This window comes from Musa acuminata, chromosome BXJ1-2 (assembly GCF_036884655.1).
Source record: "Musa acuminata AAA Group cultivar baxijiao chromosome BXJ1-2, Cavendish_Baxijiao_AAA, whole genome shotgun sequence".
In the NCBI taxonomy this organism is placed as follows: Eukaryota; Viridiplantae; Streptophyta; class Magnoliopsida; order Zingiberales; family Musaceae; genus Musa; species Musa acuminata.
Genome location: NC_088328.1, coordinates 19659525 through 19684053, shown reverse-complemented (window position 1 = coordinate 19684053; position 24529 = coordinate 19659525). Strand labels below are relative to the sequence as shown.

At 42.4% G+C, this 24529-nt stretch overlaps 5 protein-coding genes across 6 annotated transcripts; 2 read left to right on the top strand and 3 right to left on the bottom strand.

The window, feature by feature from the left end:
* The first annotated feature begins 4413 nt into the window (after positions 1 to 4413).
* LOC103970359 (GDP-mannose 4,6 dehydratase 1-like) lies at positions 4414 to 5932 on the top strand. The gene has a single exon (XM_009384112.3). It carries the CDS (start codon positions 4481 to 4483, stop codon positions 5714 to 5716), a length of 1236 nt encoding a protein of 411 aa, XP_009382387.2. The 5' UTR covers positions 4414 to 4480; the 3' UTR covers positions 5717 to 5932.
* Positions 5933 to 6722: 790 nt separating this feature from the next.
* LOC135597184 (uncharacterized) lies at positions 6723 to 10881 on the bottom strand. 2 transcript variants are annotated; one of them, XM_065089790.1, is made up of 3 exons: positions 10709 to 10881; positions 10253 to 10619; positions 6723 to 7041 (listed from the first exon to the last, which is right to left on the bottom strand). In XM_065089790.1, the coding sequence occupies exons 1-3, from the start codon at positions 10864 to 10866 to the stop codon at positions 7012 to 7014; spliced, it is 555 nt and encodes a 184-aa protein (XP_064945862.1). In that variant the 5' UTR covers positions 10867 to 10881; the 3' UTR covers positions 6723 to 7011. The 2 variants fall into 2 exon arrangements, with proteins under 2 accessions (XP_064945862.1, XP_064945872.1); XM_065089800.1 differs by having other exon boundaries at positions 10253 to 10616.
* A 421-nt stretch (positions 10882 to 11302) lies between these two features.
* On the bottom strand, positions 11303 to 12728 carry LOC135597182 (GDP-mannose 4,6 dehydratase 1-like). The gene has a single exon (XM_065089785.1). It carries the CDS (start codon positions 12647 to 12649, stop codon positions 11510 to 11512), a length of 1140 nt encoding a protein of 379 aa, XP_064945857.1. The 5' UTR covers positions 12650 to 12728; the 3' UTR covers positions 11303 to 11509.
* A 5058-nt stretch (positions 12729 to 17786) lies between these two features.
* LOC135612390 (ABC transporter G family member 9-like) lies at positions 17787 to 21030 on the top strand. The gene is made up of 4 exons (XM_065108656.1): positions 17787 to 18245; positions 18318 to 19101; positions 19676 to 19992; positions 20073 to 21030. The coding sequence occupies exons 1-4, from the start codon at positions 18153 to 18155 to the stop codon at positions 20724 to 20726; spliced, it is 1848 nt and encodes a 615-aa protein (XP_064964728.1). The 5' UTR covers positions 17787 to 18152; the 3' UTR covers positions 20727 to 21030.
* Positions 21031 to 21217: 187 nt separating this feature from the next.
* Positions 21218 to 23129, bottom strand: LOC135612385 (uncharacterized). The gene is made up of 5 exons (XM_065108645.1): positions 22816 to 23129; positions 22507 to 22637; positions 22314 to 22436; positions 22091 to 22252; positions 21218 to 22003 (listed from the first exon to the last, which is right to left on the bottom strand). The coding sequence occupies exons 2-5, from the start codon at positions 22611 to 22613 to the stop codon at positions 21478 to 21480; spliced, it is 918 nt and encodes a 305-aa protein (XP_064964717.1). The 5' UTR covers positions 22614 to 22637; positions 22816 to 23129; the 3' UTR covers positions 21218 to 21477.
* Positions 23130 to 24529: the final 1400 nt, after the last annotated feature.

The following is a 24529-nucleotide window of genomic DNA, read 5'->3' as shown; positions in this document are numbered from 1 at the left end:
TACAAGGCTAAAGTGGCCACCAAACACAACTAAAATGAGACTATTAAGCCTTCGGCTGTCCCTCTACATACTAGCCAAAGAATGAACATACCAAAAGACACGGACATACATAAGCATTACATCAAACATCTTGTTTAGAAGTTTGTCCATGACATTCTCCCCCACTTATTCCTTCGATGTCCTCGTTGAAGTCTTTGCCGACACTGCAACTCCTTGCTTTGCTGAGTCTTCAATCTTCTACTCCATCTGCAATGAGCCTCCTGGCTCCCAACTGCTCTCCGCTGTTGTTTTTGAGTAGTCGAACCTTTGATCCGCCATGCTACTTTAACTCACCAATGACTTTGACTTTGGTGTGGGGTTGGCTGAGTTGTGTTGATCCTTGTTGATTCCTGTGGATCCTCCAAATGAAGGAAAAGACCATTCTTACTATGCATCAGTCTCTCAAATGCTCAGGCTGCTTGAATTGGATGGATGCTTGTTGGAGCTTTAACGAGCATCGTCTCATAAACTTCTGAAGTTTTGGGTCCTTCCTCCACAAAATTTGCTCATTGACTCTTCTTTCACTTAGTTGTCACTTCCAAGTAGATTCGCATCACTTCCGCTTTCGATTGGCATTTCGTTGGGAAATGAAGCGGACAATCTACTCTTAGTAGCACTGATCACCGTTGGTGAGGATTTGATAACTATTATCTTCCATTATCTTCGAAGAGTCTTTGAACTTATGCAGAGCTCCTCTGCTGGATAGATAAGAAGAGAATTGGGGTACTCGGTTTCGCCCATTCTCTTAAGGGTTGAGAAGGCAAAGGTTACTTGACTTCGCCCACCTCCTCAAGGTTGTACTTCATGCATCGAGCTAGTTACTGGCCTTCGCCTGCTCTTTGCTCACACTTTTAAAGCACTTGAAGTGTTTGTACTCCTTGCGTTGAGTTAGTTACTATGATTCACCTTTTCAATGCCATCGAACTTCTGGAATGTAGGAAGTTTTCACCCCAACTTGGAGTAATTCTCTAATAGGTTTGGTCACCTCTGGGATTGTACCGTCTTCTCCATCAACCTTGCCACCTACTCCCCTGAGTAGCAAAGGTACAGCACCACATACAGCCTGCTTCGTTCCTTGGTCATGCACTCTTGCATGACCCGAAGTCCTTCACTTTCGGTTATCTTGATGAGAAGCTCGTTGACACCGGTCTTACGAAGTTCCTTAGCATCTGCCCTTTAGCCTTGTCTTAGTACTTAGAGTTTGCCTCTGCATGCTCCACCTCCTCGGCCCCTTTCATGACCAAGCGCTCTCCCTCCATGAGAGCAAGGGATCAATGACTTTCACGGAAGTCCCGCATCTGCGGTACCATGACGCTGCCATGCCCATGGCCCTACTATCCGTCGTCTCGCATCTGCATCCCTTTTCTTCATGATCAGTAGATATGTCTTCATGGCACTCCTCTGAGTCCACCTCCATTCTAACTGATGCTTGATTTTGGGTAGCTAAGTTCCTCTGGACTCGTCGACGCTTCCTCGCCCCTTTCGACCCCCTGCTTCAACACCTCTGTGTTCTCCAAACAGCTCCCTTTGGTCGATGGAAAGACAGATTGCAACTCCCATGCATGGCCTCTACCATCACATTATAGGGTTTGTACCGATTCTGTTCTCCTTAGCTTCCTTGGTAGCAACATTCGCTTACTCGACCTTGTCCTCTGACTTGCCGGGCTCCCTTAAGCGAATATGAGCTATAGAGCAGTCCAACTCTCCAGCTGCTTCGATCATACCTCTGCATGATCAAGTCCCTCCCATGGGACTCACTGGTACTTGAATTCAAACTTTTCCCTTGGTGGAACACAACCCTCATATGCTGATGACCAAGGCTTTCATCCGATGCAAAATTCGATGCACGCACGGAAGACCCGCCTCTACGGTACCATGGCCTTCACTCCTTGAATCCATAGCCCTTCTTGCCATCGTGTTGTTCACCGAAGTGGAGCTTCCAGTAGCTCCCGATCTTACCTCTGTATGATCTAGTCCCTCACGGGACAATGTTGTGTGTGTCGCATTGCCATGAACTGTTCCACCACGATCTGCTGCACCATGTCGCCTCCTGGTGACATCTCTATTGCATTCTGATCCATGTGGGATGAACTTGAATTGTGAACCCTTCATGTGTGGCCTCTGCCAATACATCACAGGGTCTCTTCCACCTTCGATTTTGTTCGCTTCTTTGGCAATCGACCTTCATCCACCCACTCTTGGGTCACACCTAGATGAAGCACCGCTCTAGGACAGTCCGTTGCCTAGTAACTCCCGGAGTCCCCCGACTTCGCTGCAATTAGTGCACCATTGTATGGATCCTGGGCCTCTGCCCCTACCAGCATAATTTTCGCTGCGCACCGTTTCCTTCGTGGCAACTTGAATGACAACACTGTGGCAAGGCCTTCTGAACCCGCCTCTATGTCCTCTTGCCCCGTGCTAAGGCCTTCTGAACCCAACTTCGCCTCTGCAAATTGAGTCGCCTTAGTTCCTCCATCAAATGCTTCTCCGAGATAAAGTGCATGTGCCCAGAAGCTCCCTTCGTCTTTGGCACCATGCAAGATGAGTCCGCTCCGTCAGAATGAATGACCCATGGAACAACATGATCCTGCTCTTGCCTTTGTAAGAGTTCATGTCCTTGACCTCTGTCCAAGGAAAGCAATGTGCCTCCGCTCCATGTTTCATCTTCTATGCTGTCTCCCTTCATGCGGCTTAGGTACTTCACCAAGTTACACCCAAGTTACTCTGCTTCTTGTTTTTACATTGAGTTGATGGTGGCCCTCACGCCTACCATTCCACGGGTCAGCCCTCCCTTGAGTCTGATCTCCGTATCGACTCCAAGTGTGCCTTCATTTGTGTTGCTTTGGGTCGCTCCCCCACTTGATCTCGCAATGCATCCACCAATGCATTCTCTCAAGCGAGATCATGCGATGACTCCTCGCCGTTTGCTCGGTCCATTAAGCTTCGTGGGGTTGTTGTTTGTTGAGGTACTCCTCCTCAACATGTGCGACCTGTCCCACATGATTCTCCCTCTGGAGAGCCGGGACTTATCCCTCCTGGATAACTGTCCCGTTGGAGCAACATCTCTCTTCGTTTCAGAGACCACCATCCCCTTGGACTACTCCGATTTGCTAAACAAACTGTGCATTGTTTTGCCTCCTGCAAACGCACTTGCTAGATTGTGACTCCACGTCAATACAGCCCCGCTGCACCATTCAAGGCCTAGCAACATACTGAACTTGTTACACACTTCAGCCTCCTACGGACGTATCCTTCACATGCCGAAGAGAAAGTTTCAATGCTTCATGGCACCGAGTTTCGGTCGCCTTGGGATGGCCGCGAACATTCCATCGTCCGCATACAAGCCTATGTATGAGTACCAAATTCTTTGAGTTAGCAATTCCCCTCACCTCTGTGAGCTTTGCACAACTCTTTCGGTCGCTGAGCAACTCATTCCACCTTGCATGGTCTCATCCTTTACCAAGCACCTCGCTTGCCTTGAGCACCATCAAGTATAGTTGTCAACGTTGAGCCGTAGCTCAAACTCAGTCATCCCACCCTTTGTGCGCTACACATTCTTCCAAGCTTGCTTGTTCTCATAGTGCCTCTTGCGCGAAGGGTTGGCCATTCCTCTGAATGCCAATCTCATATGCTCACTCCTCTGAGCGACTCCTTTTCCCTACATCTCCATGCCCGTTTTCCCCCAAAGCGCGTGTGCTGACTGCCCTCAACGCAGTCCCGTTAGGTCCCCCACGTTTGCATGCTAAGTGTTTCTATGAGTGCTTGTCCCACTCTGATACTATCTGTCACGGACTTAGCTGGTTTTGCCTAAGTCGTGCGGCACCCTTGCGTGTCCGTCCATAAAGGTCAGCCTCCCCGAAGCCTCCCATGTCCCTTAGGATCCACAAAAAAGAGAACGAGTTAGAGAAAACGCCTTATTCAGGATCCACAAGCAAACATTTCCGAAAACACTTCATAGATAATGCATATTACAAACAGACTTTACGAGCTCTGAACAGTTGCACAATAAAAGGTAAAATGGTCCATTATAGACCGAAAATCTCTCACAAGTGTCCACATGACACAACCTTTATTTACAAGGCTAAAGCGACCACCAAACCCAACTAAAATGAAACTATTAAGCATTCGGCTGTCCCTCTACATACTAGGCAAAGAATGAACATATCAAAAGACACGGGTATACATAAGCATTACAATAAACATCATATTTAGAAGTTTGGCTATCCGGACTGACCGTGTAAGATATTTCGGACCCAAATTATTAGTACTTAAGCTGAGCTCAAGTTTCGAACACCTCTTCGTTTTTTTTCTATTTATTTTTATCTTACCACTATCATTCCGTTTTGGTTCAGACAAGTAATCAGTAATCTTCCACCCATCCCACGAAACCACGATTCCGTTACGGGTCCAAGTTTTAGACTCCATCACGGGGCCAAACCAAATGCTTTATTTCCTCCCCTCTTCTGCCGCTTCATTGCCAGATCTGAAGATGGCGACTCATGAATCCAACAACGGCATCGGCAAGATCGAGGCCAAAGTCGACACCGCCGGATCCTTAGCCGGTGACGGGGAGGCGCAGCCGGCGTCGTCCCAGATCCAGATGGGGAGCGGTGGCGGGGAGGTGCCGCGGCCGATGCCGGGGGAGCGGCGCAAGGTGGCCCTGATCGCGGGCATCACGGGGCAGGATGGATCGTACCTGACGGAGTTACTGCTGGAGAAGGGTTACGAGGTGCACGGCCTCATCCGGCGCTCCTCCAATTTCAACACCGCCCGCCTAGACCACCTCTACGTCGACCCCCACAACGCCGTCAAGGCCCGCATGAAGCTCCACTATGCCGACCTCTCCGATGCATCCTCCCTCCGCCGCTGGGTCGACGCTCTCCTCCCCGATGAGGTCTACAACCTCGCCGCCCAATCCCACGTCGCCGTCTCCTTCGAGATCCCCGACTACACCGCCGACGTCGTCGCCACCGGCGCTCTCCGCCTCCTCGAGGCCGTCCGCTGCGCCACCAAACCCGCCCGCTACTACCAGGCCGGCTCCTCCGAGATGTTCGGCTCCACGCCGCCGCCCCAGTCGGAGGCGTCCCCGTTCCATCCCCGCTCTCCATACGCTGCCGCCAAGGTCGCCGCGCACTGGTACACCGTCAACTACCGTGAGGCCTACGGCCTGTTCGCCTGCAACGGCATCCTGTTCAACCACGAGAGCCCCCGCCGTGGCGAGAACTTCGTCACCCGCAAGATCACCCGCGCCGTCGGCCGCATCCGCCTCGGCCTTCAAACCAAGGTCTTCCTGGGCAACCTGTCCGCCGCCCGCGACTGGGGCTTCGCCGGGGACTACGTCGAGGCCATGTGGATGATGCTGCAGCAGGAGGAGCCCGGAGACTACGTGGTCGCCACCGAGGAGTCCCACACGGTGGAGGAGTTCCTCCAGGCCGCATTCAGCTACGTCGGACTAGACTGGAAGGACCATGTGGTCATCGATCCCCGGTACTTCCGGCCCGCTGAGGTCGACAGCCTCAAGGGAGACTCCACGAAGGCGAGAAGGGCGCTCGGATGGAAGCCTAAGGTGGGGTTCCAGGATCTGGTGAAGATGATGGTGGATCATGACATCGAGACTGCCAAGAGGGAGAAAGTGCTCGTGGATGCCGGATACATCGATGCCCAGCAGCAGCCATAAAATAGAATCGAATAGAGCTTGGTCGCTGGGAATCCTAAAATGTTCCCTCTCCTCTCTGCTTGGTTTAACTCACCCAGATGGAGTGTTTGATGAAATGCCTAAAATCTCCAGAGTTTTGTTGTCTGTCTCTCGATGATATTTGTTGCCCTATAATGTATTCCGGATCTTTCTGTTCTAATAATTCCGCAAACATTATACAAAACTCTTAGTTTGCCACCTTCCCTTGGTTTCTCTCCCTCTGCATTCAGATGTTCGATTGCCAGACCCAACACTATCCGTTTCCTACATGCAGTGTAATCTCAATGCCTGTGGCTTATCCTATACCGTGTTCATCCGATCACTCTTAACTGAGCCTGCAGCAGGACTTGATCCAAGGCTGGAAACGTTCCACCTTTTCTGCACATATTTCTGGCGGAAGACTAGTATATGTAACGATTTAGTTCTCGTTCGACTGATAGCTCCACATATATATACTATTCCCACTATAGCAGCTATTATAACCATTTTAAAATGCACAACAACAGAAATGATGAACATATACAATGGAGAAGAAACAAATTATAAGATCAGGTTAAGCTATTAGTTTCAAGCAACGGCGAGGGTGTCACACCATTTTGCTTTCATTCCCAAGAACACTATATATATATATATATATATATATATATATATATATATATATATATATATATATATATATATATATATATATATATATATATATATATATATATATATATATATATATATATATATATATATATGTTACAGATGATAGCCACGCTTTCACAAAACGACAATAAAAATTCTAATTCACTTTAGTACACAGATGGCTAAGAGTATTCGCTAGAATAGAATACCCTTTCTATTGATTTCTACCTTAAATTTAAACATGATTTGACATCAAATAAGATGGAGTAAACAAAATCCTTATACTAGACCAATGAATCACATGAATGAAGCTTAGAATTAAAGATGATATGGACGAAGATGATATAGCATAATACTATAAACTCACAACCATGGACATGTTTATTGATAATTAGCCAAAAAATTGGCCCAAGAAATTATCACCTATGTGGATTATTTAGTAGATTCACAGACCAGTCATCTGTCTTACCATACATAAAGGACACCACATAAAAACTGAGCCCAAATGTCGAAATCACCAGTTAGGACCACACACACGTACAAATGCTATCAAGTCAGAAACTCAAACAGACATAAAACGTCTAGTCTGACATGAAAGATCTAAAGAAAATGAAGATCTCTAGAAAAAGCTGGATCCAGTGTCCTTGTCACTGCTTCTGTTCTTCAGCTTTCTTTGGCTGTAAAAGTAAATGCACATCTTACACTGATTCTCAGGATAATCAGAGAACATACGAATAAAAACTTCAATTAAATTCCAGTATCAGATAACATCCAATCAAGCACAGTTATATTAATGGAATAACACAAACAATTTTGAATCTCAAGAGAAACATCATATTCGACTGAATCTTGAGTACACGATCTAAACTTTTGCAAAGAATTAGATAACTGAAAGTTGAAGAAGGACAAAAGGAATGCTACCAACCATCCAAGTGCGAGGCAACCATCTTTTACATGACTCCTCCGCAATTGGGGCAACAAAAACGAATCTTCACTCGAAATATTTGAATAAATAAATTCATAACATAACTCATTAGATAAACATGTATCCAATTTAATCGATAGTTTATATGTATACAAATGGTTCTATGTTACATGCCTCCTAACACCATGTGTTGTCCAATCTTAAAGAAGTTTGCAGCACGTGTTGAGGTACCGTATCATTATAAATTAATGCATAAAAGCATTAAATAGAGAAAATATTAAAAAGCTTCACAAGACTAGTGTATGTAACAATTAGGCCTACTAAGTAAGCGAATGCCAGAAACAAAACCACAGTTACACCATATAACATCTGATGCAAGACGAATGGAGATGATGAACTGCTACCTTGGTAGGACCTACTAGCGAGAAGAAACCTGATTTCTCATCATTATCACTAATGTAAGACTGAAACCTGATTACGCTTCATAAACATAATTGATTAAAAGCACTATGTTTCCTTCTCAAGGACTGCTTTTATTTATTACAAAAGTCCTGTTAATAATGCTTTTTGGAAGAATATCATAATTTTCATTCTATGAAATCCACCTACCAGCCTTTAGTCCATTTAATTATGTTCTTGGCTGGTATCTTAGGCCATGTAGGGCCCCCTTTCAAATCCAGAGCAACATACCTTTCCATGCTTTCTTAAACTAACAGATACGGGACCTGGAACATTGGAAAAACATCTATAGAATGCCTTCTTAAGCATGCAGTAAAGTGTTTTCTCACCATACATCAGCTACTAATTGGCTGGAAGTTGCCATGCTAATCTAGACTATTAATGTATGATGACTTCCAAAACTGGATTAAATCTGAACTCAAATCACCTAAAAATGACTCGCAAACTGATCCAAGCTGGATCTATATAACTCATAGAAATTAACTCAAAGCAATGAACCTAATTTACAATATTTAGAAATCAATCAATCCCAACTCTGAGGCCTTTTGGTAAAGCAATTAAATGCTCAAACCAGACCTCATATGGGTCCAAGATCCCTTTCTATCGTGTTCATCTTTAGTTTGCATTAAGCTCTTTCTATTTCGTCTGCCTTTACTTTGTATCACATAATCCTCTATCCATGTACCATCACTAACAAAAATGGATTACTGATCTACTATTTGCAATACATTCACATAAGCTAGAATCAAAATTGCAATCTTTGGATTGACACAAACTACAACAACATAGTGACACAGTAAATCTTTGTGAAGTAGGACAACATGGCGAGAACACTGAAATCAGTAAGTATACATGTCCTATATATTGATAAAACTTTGTCTCTTAAAGACATCTAAGATTTACATAACCTATGATCATTGATATCTCACTTTAAATAGCATTCACAAATATACTTCAAACACATGCAAAACATTAAAGAGATTATTCATATCACAGTAAGTGAGAAGTACAAAAATACAGACATATTTCACATGATTCAATATACATATTGCACAATATTCAATATGTTTAGCAGAAGTGCATAAGTGGAATAAGTGCCCTATATATTATGTATACATAACGAGTTACATTAGTAAAAGTCATTACAAGCATCCTAACTATTCAAATGCCTGTAATTATAGATCCTCATGAATAAGATAAAGGGATTAAGTACAAGACGACTAATCATCACCAAGTCATAGTTTACCAGATAGGAAGCAAGTTCATACAGCTCGATTCAGCCAATGAAATAAATTAATCTGACGTTTAAGTCTGTTTGAGTTACAGTGTCCATTGAGCCATGACTTAGACTGATTTGAAGTTTACATCTTTAGTTTGATTCAACTGACAAATAGAACGGGCTACACTGTGTCTGAGTGGATGCAATTGAGCAAAGAATTCTTACATAACTTGGGTCTTCTAGGGACAATATGTGCCTAACCGGGAGTCAATTAATTGCAATTTGTTAATCTTTTAGAGTTACTACAAGAATCTATTTTTATAACGCTTTTTTTAATATTTGAGAACATAGAATCCTGACTAACAATGGCATCGAGGTCAGGCGAGGTGGGATCGATACAACTCACCCCTGTCCCTATCCCAATTCTAGATGATGTTTAAAAAAATATTATATCATTCTCTACCCACACAAAAATCATGATAGGCAACGGGTTCTTTTCCACCCTCAACAGATGATGAAACTTGGTGATTTCCAGCATCTGAAGTAATCAAAGTGGTAAATCTCTCAGGTGAAGATGAGGAGTTCTTGAAAAATAAGATTGTACTTTATTTGATTGGTATGTTGAAGATGAAGGTACAACATGACAACAACAATAAACAACATGAGAAGGATTGACAACCTTTTAAATGGTTAGAGATAAGGGAGGCACCCAAAAATCTGTTTGTCTTCCAATTCCTTGATAAAGGGGTTGATAATTCATTCAGAATGATAGACCATGGGATTTTGACAAGCAATTATCAATTCTACAAGGACTTACAGGATGTGAATGGCCATCGTCATAGAATTATTCTACATCTCCATATAGATCAGGACCTACGATCTGCAATTTAATTGTAAGAATCTAAATATAACTAAAGCTATTTCAGCTAACTAGACAGAGCATGCTGGTATGAATAACTCAAATAAAGTTGGATATGTAAATTACTTGGCTCCGTTAGAAGTCAAACTCTCTAGAAAGAAGTCCTCTAATAAAGGGAACATTGTCTGTATACTGGACTTCAAATCTGAAAGGATTCTCCAGCTTTTGTTACTCATGGAATTATCAGTACTAAATGTATAATACCGACGCCTGATCAGTTGAAAGAAAAGGAAACTAATACTGAGATCGGCATCCAAGAAGGGAAACATACCAGCACAAACAACAGAAACATCAATAAGTCGCACGGGATCTGCATGAAGAAATGCCTCGCCGAGAAAGTAGAGAAAGAACGAAGCAAACACGCACCTTAGTACCGGGGAAGGATTGGTGGATCTCCTCCTCGGGGATGAGTACGGGCCACGGCTCGCCAGCTTCGCGGAACATCTGTTCGGTCTCGAGGAGCTGACCGCGGTCGAAGATGCGCTGGCGGATGGCCTGTGCGGGGACACCGGCGGCATCTATGATCTCCTCGACGCCATTGACGTAGGTCACAGCGATCCGCGGGGGGCTGTCGTCGGTGCGGCGCTGCAGCTCAACCTGGCAGGAGGGGTTGGATTCCTTAGCCTTACGGGCATTGCACTGCGCCAAGATCTCGACGCACGCCGCCTTCCGCGGGTCCAGAGCGTTGTACTCCACCCGCACCTTCGACAGAAACTTCAGCATCCTGTTCCTGCTGAACAGGAGAGGTAAGGAAGATATCGAACGAAGCGAAGCGAGCAGGAGAAGCGCGGTAAACGGTGGTACGCTTAAGGCCACTTTTACCAGTAGAGAGGCAAATCGTCGGGCCACAGCCGTAGCGCGGTATCCGAGGAGGCGGCGGCGGCCCCGAAGATTAGGAAGTTCTCCCCTGGAGGAGGAGGAGGAGGAAGAATTTGAGGCGGTGATGGGGTTGCATCTGGTCGGGAAGGGGTGTGATGCATGCGAACCCGGTGACATGAGGCCTTCACGTTTAGGTTAGGTCGTGTCTTGTTCGGACTTGGGTCCAATGTAATTTTTCAAAACTCCTATTCTGTTACTAAGTTGTTATATCTATCAATGGAATGATATAATTTGATATATTAAATGGTAAGCTATTAACCTTCTATTATTTGGGTACCACTAATGCCTCCAAACTGATGCATTAGTGCACACACTTATAATCCTAAAATTACAATTTTTATAATGTCACACCTAACAAAGAAATCATCAAATTTAATTTGTTTTATATGTATTATATTAAACTGTATCCAATATGAAACCTTTCAATAACATCACAGTACATCAACTTCTTATATGTGTTAAGAAGAACAACAAAGTTGGGTTCTTGTTTGTATAAGAGCCAGAATGATTGAGCAGGCTGAGTGATAACACATAAGATGAAGCAAACTAATAATAACATTATACTACAATCACATAGTCAGTAGCACACAAATGAAGTTGCAGAATAAAGTGTAGCACATTACTTAATCAGTAATATATTACCAACAGAGGAGGAAAAGTAGAAGAAGATGACATGTAGTGGGAAAATTTTGGGTATATGAATAGCGTGTGAAGATAGAAGAAGAGAAGAAGAAGAATTCTATTCTACGGCTGCTGCTGGGCGTCGATGTATCCGGCATCCACGAGCACCTTCTCCCTCTTGGCGATCTCGATGTCATGATCTACCATCATCTTCACCAGATCCTGGAATCCCACCTTAGGCTTCCATCCAAGCGCCTTTCTCGCCTTGGTGGAGTCGCCCTTGAGGCTGTCCACCTCGGCGGGGCGGAAGTACCGTGGGTCGATGACCACATGGTCCTTCCAGTTTAGTCCGACATAGCTGAATGCGGCCTGGAGGAACTCCTCCACCGTGTGGGACTCCTCGGTGGCGACCACGTAGTCTCCGGGCTCCTCCTGGTGCAGCATCATCCACATGGCCTCGACGTAGTCCCCGGCGAAGCCCCAGTCGCGGGCGGCGGACAGGTTGCCCAGGAAGACCTTGGTTTGAAGGCCGAGGCGGATGCGGCCGACGGCGCGGGTGATCTTGCGGGTGACGAAGTTCTCGCCACGGCGGGGGCTCTCGTGGTTGAACAGGATGCCGTTGCAGGCGAACAGGCCGTAGGCCTCACGGTAGTTGACGGTGTACCAGTGCGCGGCGACCTTGGCGGCAGCGTATGGAGAGCGGGGATGGAACGGGGACGCCTCCGACTGGGGCGGCGGCGTGGAGCCGAACATCTCGGAGGAGCCGGCCTGGTAGTAGCGGGCGGGTTTGGTGGCGCAGCGGACGGCCTCGAGGAGGCGGAGAGCGCCGGTGGCGACGACGTCGGCGGTGTAGTCCGGGATCTCGAAGGAGACGGCGACGTGGGATTGGGCGGCGAGGTTGTAGACCTCGTCGGGAAGGAGGGCGTCGACCCAGCGGCGAAGGGAAGAGGCGTCGGAGAGGTCAGCGTAGTGGAGCTTCATGCGGGCCTTGGCAGCGTTATGGGGGTCGACGTAGAGGTGGTCGAGGCGGGCGGTGTTGAAATTGGAGGAGCGCCGGATGAGGCCGTGCACCTCGTATCCGTTCCCCAACAGGAACTCCGTCAGGTACGATCCGTCCTGCCCCGTGATGCCGGTGATCAGGGCCACCTTGCGCCGCTCCCCCGGAATCGGCCACGGCACCACGTTGGTCGCCACGGATCCACCGTCGGAGTCGCGTTTCTCCTCTCTCCTGTCGACGTCGTTGGTGGATTCGTGTGACGCCATTTTTCAGATCTGGAGATTGAGGAAGAGGAAAGCGAGGGCGGTTGAAGACGGGAAGGAAACGAAAGAGTTGGACAATGATGTCACAGTATACGGTGTGGCGGATCACAAGGGACGTAGGCCTGCGACTAGAGGAAAAACTTGGGCCTGGGTGGGCTGGTGGAAGACGACAACATTAATTGATATTATAATGTTGGATATAATTCATCCATTAATTTATTAAATTAAAATTACTTATTCAAAATATTTATTGTATTCATCGTATCCTTATAACTTAATCGACTCCTCAACCCACTTAGCACGTAGGACTAAATCAAGATGGTCGGTTCACTTTACATGCATAGCTTGAGCACTACCCCCTTCTCCCATTTTCATGTGGTGTGATCCTTTTATAATTTCAGCTTACACATCAATTTTTCTCTTCTCGTTTCTTTTTAAATTATGAACTTTTTTTTTTTCAAAGTTATAGTGTAAGGATTATTTTTTTATATTTTTATTTTTAATAAAAGAATAATGATATGATTGACGCTATGATCCTATATGATCAATACATTAATGTTATGTGATCAGCAACCCGATCTCATGTGATCCTATATGATCAATACCTCAACGTTATCATCATGTTATGCCTATTGTATGTACGACAGATTTGTTGCACTTCATCAAAGTCTAAAGATATATGAAATCATTCTAATTTCAATGCATATAATTATGAGTGTTACGGTTCTAAAGCTATACTATAAAAACTCTACTCATGTGTATTCTTATATAATCTTTTTTTAGTCAAATAGTACTTTCAGTCTTGCCACACTTGATATATTACGGACACCTCAACTCTTAAATTAATTTAGGTATCAAAGGAACATTGTCAGTCATACCCTAATTATGGCTTCAATTGTTCTTAATATTGATAACAGACTTGCACGAAATAAGGCTTCAGTTGAGTTGACTCCATGTAAGCATCCATTTTGAATAACTAATTTTGATATAATAATTTACTTATCTAGCATCATTCTATAGTAAATCTAAATCCAATTAGCTACCTAAATCTTGGGATTCATGCAAAATATAGTTTAAATATCTATTTCATATCCATTCACATTTATAAGTACCAAAATGACTTAAATAATTTAAATAAAAATGAGAAATAAAGATATGGTATATTCTCCTCATAGTTGTAGCATAAGCATCACCTCATCTCCTTTCATAGTTGTAGCATAAAGACTTTTGTTCCAAGCATACACTTAGGCTTTAATAGACTTCAACATTTTTACCTTTTATACAATGCTTTCTCGACATCATTAGGTAACATCTTGGAATTCAAGATAATTTGTCTATGATACTAGATAAGATTTGGGTTATCATATATTGAATTATTTCTCACATGATCATAACATTTTTTTCACAAGTACATTAATGGTTAAATAAATAAATATTATTTTATTAATGTATAAATTATAAATATTTATTATAATTTATTTATTTATCAGAATATATAGTGATAAGCTTTTTGATATTTATTGAAGGTAAAATGTGGAGAGAACTAAAACTAGCTCAGTGAAATAATAATTACTCCAATGGAAAGGAACTCTTATTACTTCTCAAAATGAATTAAATCAAGAAAAAATTACTCATATAATATATTTTTAAATTGATCCCAAGTTACCATATAATCTTCTACCTCTAATATCCTTCTTTTTTAGGTCCACCAAGTATTTATCTTTCATTTCAAAATAAAAGAAGAGAAATGACATTTTTTAATTTTCTCTATATTTAATAGTTTCAAACGTTTTCTTCGTTAATTTCTTAAAATGATCCAAAGTGTTGTTTTTACTCTACTGAGCTCTATGTCGCTCCTCCTGAAGCTCAAAGAAGCCTCTAATATTATTAAGGATTCCATATATATCATATAGAGTGTTGACATGTGTTGGGGTATGAGGTGTATTCTATAGATGTGAGGACTATATTTGCTCTATAATGCATGAAACTTCCAAACTAGGATTTGCTCGAACATGTGGGTAGACTAGTAACATTACGATCATGAGCACCTCGAGTGGTAGAATTACTGCTCTTGAATTGGCTTTATTACTTCTATAACAGGTCAAAAGACAACTATCGATCAAAATTAATTATACGACATACATGCCTTGAATCATGCTCTAAAACTATACAAAGAGGTTACATCCTAGATTTTTTTCATAGGATTATAATATCTTTTCATAGGTACATCAAGAGCAAAATAAATAAACATCACTTTATTAATAATATTAAAAATATTTATTATAATTTATTTATTCATCAAAATATAAGTCAAAAGAAGTAAAAAAATATAGTAATGCCAAGTAAAAAATAAAATTCAATTGGCTCTATGTAACGATATATAAAGATATGCTCTCGATTGAAATCCAATCGGTGTTGTTTGAAAGCTACTTTACAAATCAAAAAATAAAATAAAAAAAATTCAACAACATTGAGTAGGAACCCTTATAAGTTATTTTAAAAATAAATATATATTCAAAAGCTAATCATCCCACTAACATATATCAAATGCATAAAGGAGCACATCTCAATAGCGGATGGAGAGACTTTTTTCTATGGGATGAGTTTATGTTTTCCTAACAGTGGATGAAAACAAAACCATATTGCACTCCCAATAGTATTTAGAGTAGTGTCCCTCATCCACTAAACCGAAAATATATTCCTCCTAATAGCAGACGAAGGAATCGTCCAACCAACATGTCTAATGGCCCATTAATCTCTAAAGAAAACTATCATACCATTCGTCAGTAACAAAACAAAATCATTTCATACTGATTATGTTCAAATTAGAATGAAATAATATATTAAAATATCTCAATTCATCTTTCACATGTCATCAATATTAAATAATATCAATTAGTACTAAATTGACTTAACCTGAGCTCATTCAGTTCAATTGAACTCGATTTAATTAAAACTTTTTTGAATCGATCTCTAGTCCTTATTTAATCATTCTAGAACTAATCAAATAAAATAAGGGCAATAATCTAGACTATATAGCATCGAGCTAAGTTGGACAATTCATATACTAGTGATGTGCACTGCATATGCATGCACCATATTAGGTCGGGACAACCTATAGCTCATAGACTTATTATATGCACTACACATGACTGCTTGAGTCAAGTTAACCTACAGGTTAGAGCTTAACATACTTGCTAGGCCTAATTTACGAGCTGTGGCCTAGCCAACGAGTCTGGCCTGACCTATTAATTAATTTCAATTGAAATCCTATTCAATTTCCTCAATTTTGAATTATAGCATAGAATTATAATCAAAATATCTAATCATTAATAGAGAGTCATTAAAACATAATAAATAGATTAAAAGAAAAAATTACATAAGAGAACAAATAATTTTTTAATAAACTATTATATAAGTTTAATAGAAATCAAGTATTATAACTAGAATTATACATGTAGGATAAAAATTTTAGAAACTACATATAACAAGAATAATTACAATATATATTAAAACAAAATTAAAATTTTAAATACTTGAAAGAATAGAAAAAAATCTTAAAAACTCATGAATAATTATAACATGTTTCAATCTAAAAATAAAATTATAGACACTTGAAAGAATAGAAGAAAATATTTATTTTTTAAGAAAGGAAAAATAAAATCTCTCATCATAACTCCTCGTTCCTCCCACTTGAGCTTGTGAAGAACAAAGGAGAGGAATCCCTTATGAGTCCTACACCTAAGGTAATTTTTTATATTTATATATTCATTTAATTTATTGATAAAATTAATATTACTTAATTTGTAATGTTGAATATTTATTTCCTAAATTTTATTAGCAAGAAAAAAAATTATCCTTAAATTGGGAGATTTAATTACATGAGTAGAATTCACACCAAATTTTAGTTGAAATGGATGGTTTGATAATGATTTATACAGTTGAGTAAACCTAATGTGACATTTTTATCGCAAGTCTATGAAAAGCAAAAAAAAAAAATTAGGGATTGTAATATGAATTACATAATCTTTAAAAATTCTATCTAAATATTCGTTCATTTGATAAATAATTTGATTTTGTTAATACAAATCATAAAAACTTAAGTTGTCATGAAATGTCCTAATATATTTATAAATTTTAACATGCTCTCATGTGTAAGTTGGTTTAGAATAATTTTACCGTATGAACGAGATACAAACTCAAATAAAGAAGGGTATTGCATAAATATTTTATTCGGATTCATGATTTGCTCGTCATCACGATTTTGGGTTTAATTTCTAATAATCCTTAACTCGTTAGGAAATGATGCAATGAATATTAGATTCAAAATCCCCTCTCACGAAGTCTTGAGATATGAAATAGACCTAAATGTATGATGCAAGTTCAAATGAAGAACACAAAAGGGTCTATATTATTGTGTCAAATAAACATGATTAATTACCCAATTTAAAAGATTATTGCTCCTAATTGGTGGCACACAACCAAATGTATTTTAGAGCGTTTACTATACTTGACCTAAGTAAGTAATCGAGATTGCATCACTTTATACTTCAATTTCAGACCGTAACTTATGGTTTAAATCTTGTCTCATATTGTATCATTTGATAAGGGATCATTTAGTCGATTCTTTCAGAGCATGTGAGTTCTAAAAAGTCTCGAAGGATAAGAAAGAGGGAGTGTGAGAATCAAAGGCTCATAGCTGAGGTGCACGACTAGTTTGCTCGATCGAGATGTAGGCATCGAACCCTTCTTCTAGGTATACCTGTACGATTTTATTCTTTCGGAGCATGTGAGTTCCAAAAGACGCCTCCGAGAGTAAGAGAGATCTGACGGATTTATGAACCCTTGGTTCCAATACCCCTCGACCAATATAAAACTAAATGGTCTTATCATTAATCACATAAGCATTTAACACTATTCTTTGGTTTCTTATCAGAAGAATACTTCATTTTTGTTGTTGAGATAATGCAATCTCGAGGATCAATCACATAGTGTATGTTTGACGCATTGAATGACGACAAGAGTTTCTTCCGAATCCTGCAAACGAACCCTATATTTGGAATCCGAGTTGTTCGCAGGGGCGACTCCGAGTCCGTTCCGAGTCGGGATCAGGTAGCAAGAACGTATCGAACTCCGATTCAAAAGGGGCGTAGGAAGAGCCGATTCAATCTTCGATTGATTCCTCCACCGGCAGAGAGGGATGGTTTGAGCCACTGCCACATATCATTCCAGCACCAGATCAGCATTAAATGTGGAGGCAAAAAGGGTGACAGACGCGATCACAACCTAGCCTTTATTGGCTCCTTCGCTGTTGAGGAAGGGTGGAATGTACCGCTCTTTTATTGTGGAGGCGTGTGGTGGCGTCCGTCCCCTCGTCTCCTGTAATTCCTTCCTGCTTCATCGATTCCTTCTCCATTGAGGAAAGGATGTCTCTGGTGTAGATTGGATCAGGGGAAGGATTTTAAGTCCATACTCGCGCATGCGTGAAGATCTTTAAGGTAGGAGGATGGAGACGGAGATAGAAGCGCAACCAAACCATGGAACCGGCGATGGCCGTGGTTCAACCCTTGGCAGAGTCCGACGTCCTGTTACTCTCAAGGTACACAACATCTTTGCCGCGATCTTTCATCCCTTTGATATGTCGAACCAATCTTTGTCGCGTCGGACGCAGTTCGAAGATGTGGTGTACAAGATCAAGACCAAGGGGAAGGGGAAAGCAAAGGAGGGCGAGAGGGTGATCCTGAAGGGAGTCTCGGGTGCAGTGTCGCCGGGGGAGATGCTGGCCATGCTCGGCCCCTCGGGAAGTGGGAAGACGACCTTGCTGACCGTGCTCGGCGGCCGCATTGGCCGCACCCGCCTCCTCACAGGTAGCATCACCTACAACGGAAAGCCCTTCACCAACTCGCTCAAGCGCAGAACGGGCTTCGTCACGCAGGACGACGTCCTCTACCCGCACCTCACCGTCACGGAGACCCTCGTCTACACCGCGCTCCTCCGCCTTCCCAGCACCCTCTCTCGGCAGGAGAAGGTCGCGCAGGCGGAAGCCGTCATGGCGCAGCTCGGCCTCACCGCGTGCCGCAGCAGCATCATTGGCGGCCCTCTCGTGCGCGGGGTGTCCGGCGGGGAGCGCAAGCGAGTCAGCATCGGCCAGGAGATGCTCATCGACCCGAGCCTGCTGTTCCTCGACGAACCAACCTCCGGACTCGACTCCACCATCGCCGGACGAATTGTGTCCACCCTGTGGGATCTCACCAAGGGAGGCAAGACGGTGATCATGACCATCCACCAGCCCTCGAGTCGTCTTTTCTATATGTTCCACAAGGTCCTGCTCCTATCGGATGGTAACTCAATTTACTTCGGCAAAGGCTCCGATGCCATGGACTACTTCGCCAGCGTCGGCTACGCTCCGACTGTGCCCATGAATCCTGCTGACTTCCTGCTCGACCTCGCCAACGGTACGCGCCCTTTACGCTTGGTATTCTCTCTACTTGATTCCTAAACATGGTGTCCGGATTACACTGCGATGGTTGAGAATGCGACATGGCCAACTACTTGAGATTTGGATCTGATGCTTGAGAATATTCAAGCCCACCACATGAAGAACAGGAAGCTAATTCTATATGCTAGATTTCTGATAGCAACTGTATCTATCATTTCCAAGCTCAAATGACCTCAGAGAGATTTTACATCTTATGCTTCTGTGCTCTCTGTTTTGCTTTCCTGTACATAAATTGTTCTTTATTCCTATCCTTGATTCTGGCACCGAAGATTTTCTCCTGAAGGACAATAGAGCATCTCATGTTTTAGCTTTAGATTAATGGCTCGCAAGACATCTATCTATCTTAGATGCCAACGCAATATAAGATGTGGTGTAATGGTTGCAAATCTTTCTTTTACAGTGCAAAGAATATTTCTAACAATGGACTATAATTCTCATTCTTGGAAAAGCTTAAAAGCATGATGAGGTGTTTATATCTGATAGATCTCTGTTTGACACTAGTTGAGGGTGGGCTGGTTGTGAAAGTGCAGGTGTATCTTCGGATGAAACATCAGAAGATAGAGCATCCACCAAAGAAGCTCTAGTGTCTGCTTATAGATTACATTTACATGATAAGGTGTCAGAGGAGGTTTTAGCTTTGAGCAAACAATTCAAGGAGTGTGAGCCCGACAATATTGAAACTCAGTGGTGCACCAGTTGGTGGGAACAGTTCACTGTGCTGCTGCAGAGGGATCTCAAGGAAAGAAAGCATGAGTCCTTCTCTGGGCTAAAGATCTCGCAAGTGCTCGTAGTAGCTCTTCTTGCAGGGTTCCTGTGGCTTCACTCAGGCGGCTACGTCCAGGATCAGGTTCTCTCTCTCTCTCTCTCTCTCTCTCGATACGTCTCCAATCTCCATTTAGTAGTTTCCATGATCTTTAATTCATGCAGGTCGGCCTTCTTTTCTTCGTCGCTTCATTCTGGTCATTCTACCCAGTGTTCGAAGCCATATTTACCTTCCCGCAAGAGCGCACGATGCTGACAAAGGAGAGATCCTCTGGAATGTATAGGCTGTCATCGTACTTCGCCGCTAGATTGGTGGGCGACCTGCCCATGGAACTCATCCTTCCTATCATCTTCATCACCATCACGTACTGGATGGGTGGCCTAAAACCTGTTGCTGTAAACTTCTTCATGAACCTTGCCGTCTTGCTCCTGTGCGTGCTGGTGGCGCAGGGCATGGGACTTGCACTGGGGGCGCTCGTCATGGACCTCAAGACTGCCACCACGCTCGGCTCCATTCTCATGTTATCCTTCATGCTCGCCGGCGGATTCTACGTCCAGAACATCCCACCTTTTATTGAGTGGATCAAGTACATCTCCCTCAGCTACTACACCTTCAAGCTCCAGATAGCTTCACAGTACTCTCCCAATGACACGTACCAGTGCACTCCCAGTATGAGATGCCAGATTGCAGATTTCCCCTCCATCAAGCTAGTGGGTTTCGACCACAAAGCTTTGGCCGTGTTTGCCTTGCTGCTGATGCTCGTCTTGTACAGGCTTGCTGCTTATCTGGGCCTCATGAGGGTTGGTGTCACAAATTAGCAAAAGCTCCCTGCAGATGACTCCGCTTGTTCTATTACTTCCTTTCAGCAGTAGTTGCAGCAGCAGCAGTAGCAGAATAAAGCATATATGTTTGTAGACGCATACACATACACTCTCCAGCTTCATATACTTTAATAAGTTTTGAAATTGAGATGCTATCAGTTGCGATATTTTGATGTTGTCCTGATAAAGATAGAAGATGTCTTACATATAATTTCTTGTGTCCATATGCTTTCCAGTATCTGTCAAATGTAGGAACATGTAACACCATGAACGATTCTAAGAAGAACATAGTTCTCGAGTAGTTCTTCATCACTGACCAACAGCTGCTTGTTGATTTCTCTGTTTACTTTTATCCGACATAAAAGTGGCTGCAAAATAAACCTAATTAAGGAACAAAGTAGTGTTGCTTGGAACTGCATTAAAACATCAATTAGATCTCCAAATCTTGCAGAGTTTGAGAGCAAATAAATATTCATTTAATAATTTAGTAAAAAATACTTCTTCTCCGTATATTTCTTTCATCATCGAGGAACAATGACAAAGCAAGATGGCAAATGAGATCAAAACGAATGCAAGAAAAATTACAAGCAGCACAGAATCCTCATGTCGCAACAAAATTTGATAATGAACGTTAAAGAAAGCAAGTGTTGGAGTCGATAATAAAAATTGAATGTGGAAAGGCATGACGGCGCCACAATATGTTCTTTGTTACAGAAACATATCGTGAGTATGGATCGGTGGTGGCCGATCAAAACCCTAGCGAAGACTGCCGCTCGAACTTCTTCTTCGGCTCCTTCTCCACGTCGGAGAGGCTTCGAAATGCTAGTCGCTTGTCATCTTTCCCAAAAAGCCGCAGACGTAATCTAGAGGACCAACCATCCGGGCTTCCTTCTCGGCCTTCCTTCTTCGATATCAGCAGGCAGCTGCTCTCCTGCACAGGCGCGTCCAAGAGATGCATCTCCGCCTCCTTGAGATCGACTGAATCACCTGATACATGATGAGCCTCGTCTCGCTTGTTTGGCTCATCCGGTCCGTTCCAGCTCGGACAATCCCAGGAGTAGGAAGAGCCGAAGGACCAAGTTCTCGATGCCCTCGACGAGGACGACGACGACGGCGAGGAAGAGGCGGAGGGAGACATGACCAGGTTCCCGAAGCCTTGGATCTCTCTCGATATCCGGAGGGCTTCCGCGCGCGCGTCTTTGAGTTGCTCTTCGTCCCCTAGCAGCCGCAGTATCCTCTTGGATTTGCTCCGCATGCATGCGCCCCAGTCGAAGCTGCCAGAAATCAAGGAGACGTAACGGATCAAGAACTCTACACGTTTAGCCGCTCCGATCGATCGGTCGGTCGGTCGACGTGATTACCCTTTGTCGTCGGTGTAGCGGAAGTCGCCCAACTGATGAATGACGTTGACGTCGCAGTGGAACTCTTCCGACATGCCTTCGGGGCCATGCGTTAACAGGAATTCCAGGAGCGCTAATGCCTTGTACGATGGCCTCCATTCCTTGAAATCGATCGTGCAGAACCTACAAGAAACTTGCAGATGAAGCAGGGCCGTCCATGGCAGAGTACCATTTGATCTCGTACCTCTTGTGCAGGACATCAACTATTCTGCGGTAGTCATCCACGTCGTGGGCTGCCTCCGACAACCGAGTCATCGTCTTGGCGTCAGGACCCGTCGAGTCATTGTTCGTAGCCTCTTCGGCCAATCTAAAACAGTGATACACCGTAGACATGAGTAAGTGACCTGCAATGCCATATATTTCAGCGCAACACTTACAGTTCTGCTGCCGTTATATCAGTGAGAGCCAGAAGAGCTGTTTTGTACTTCTCTTGAATATAAGAGGAGGCTTTCTTCTTGATATCGCTGAGGAACATCGTCTCCATCCTCGAGCGTTATATCTCTGTGCTCTGTGGAGATGGAGAAGACTATAAATCTAACACGAATGATTCGTAGAGTACGCCAACAAAACGATTATTTTTCTGATGGAAGCGAAGTGCTTAATCGAAAGAAGAGAAGAGACTGAAAGAGAACCAAATTCTAAAAATTGCAGAATGAAATCATCCAGAAAATTAGAGTTACTATCACCAGGAGATCAATCGCATAAAGATGGCTTGTTCTCAACAGAGGATCTCTGTTCCATAATCGACGTACATAGAGAAGAGAAACCACCGAGATGAATCGTGTTGTATTTGAGGTGCAGCTGTGGGAGAGATTTATGCATCGCCAGTAGAAGAATTCAAACATCTACGGAACCGAACTTCCAAAGCCATCAACCTAAAACCGTTTGGTCTTTTCGGATGCCATTCTTTGGATCGAATCCAAAGGTTGACTCGATTAACTTTCTCCTCGATAAAAAAAAAAAAAAACTTGTCTCAGATAATTAATTAATCGAACAACGGATTTCAGATTGCATCACCACACACTAACTCAAGTATTTACAGAGAACAGTCGGCCTAATGTGGAGCGCAGTGCGATAGAGTCGTGAGATTAACGTAGTCAAAGTTTAGGCACCTTACCTTATCATGCAGAATAATGTACCGAATTGGACAAACAGGTGACCTGTTAGATAGAAAGCCTCTTCATTCTAAATCTGTGGTTGGGTACGTGAATGATAGACAGACCATAAAGAATGTATTGCTTATGCATGAGAATAAATGGCAAAGGAGATTGATAATTGTTGGAAAAAATTGTTATAACGAAATAATTTTTTATATATATATATCAAAATGAATTCCTTATCAAAAGAGCAGTATAAACAACAGAACAATAAATTATTCAGTGAAACATCGAATTTTTACGTGAAAAATTCAATGTGAAAAAAACTATGGGATCATAGTCCACTTTAAACTTCTACTATCACTGATAACAAATTTACAATAAGTCTTTTCTGATCAAAGGATCACAATAACATCAACAACGATATCTTGGCTCAACATTAATATATCAATCGGATGAATTTCATGAAAAGAAAATTTTAACTTTCACAAATTGAGTATCATAGGAAAGCATCTTAGGAGGATAAATTACAGTTAAGATTATAGAGTATATTATAAGGATTCTTCACATAAGTCAAAACTAATAAAATTTAGCTACTCGATAATCTAGTAAAAATCTCAAAAACCTTAATCTTTTCTCCTTTTCACTCTTTGTTGGTTTCACGTAGATCTGGGCTTACTGTTTAAATCATCTAGTCGAAAGCTGGACCCAACAATAATGATAGACTATAAAGAATGTATTGTTTATGCATGAGAATAAATGGGAAAGGAGATTGATAAGCCGAGAAGCTGATGACACGTCAAGTTGCGTTAAATAATGATAAATTATTTAACGATGTGGACTCGACCCCAACATGAATGCTAACTCATTAATCTATTTTATGAGCACCGTAACATTAAATAATGATCAATTATTTTATACATAAATTAATATTTCACATTATCTTGGTGGTTAATCATAAAAAAATAATAATTAGGTACGTCATAAGAAGACTAGTCTACATGCCCATATCTCGAATCCTCTCACATCACTAATTTAACTATCGGAGAGCTTTTCATTAGGTACATCCTTGATAAGGTCTTCAAAGTTCATCGATCAAATTCAGATTTACGATAGGCTATGATGCTGGATGTGGATTGGATTTAAACCCTTGATAACCCGACAATATAAGGTAAAGAAAATTGAAACTTTATATTGAGCCTTCCGAGTCTCGTTATATAAAATCTAGAGAATGATATTTTACACTTGGGATGGCCATCTCCTCCCTTTCTTCCTTCTTTTCCCTCTTTAAATCTCCAAAAAA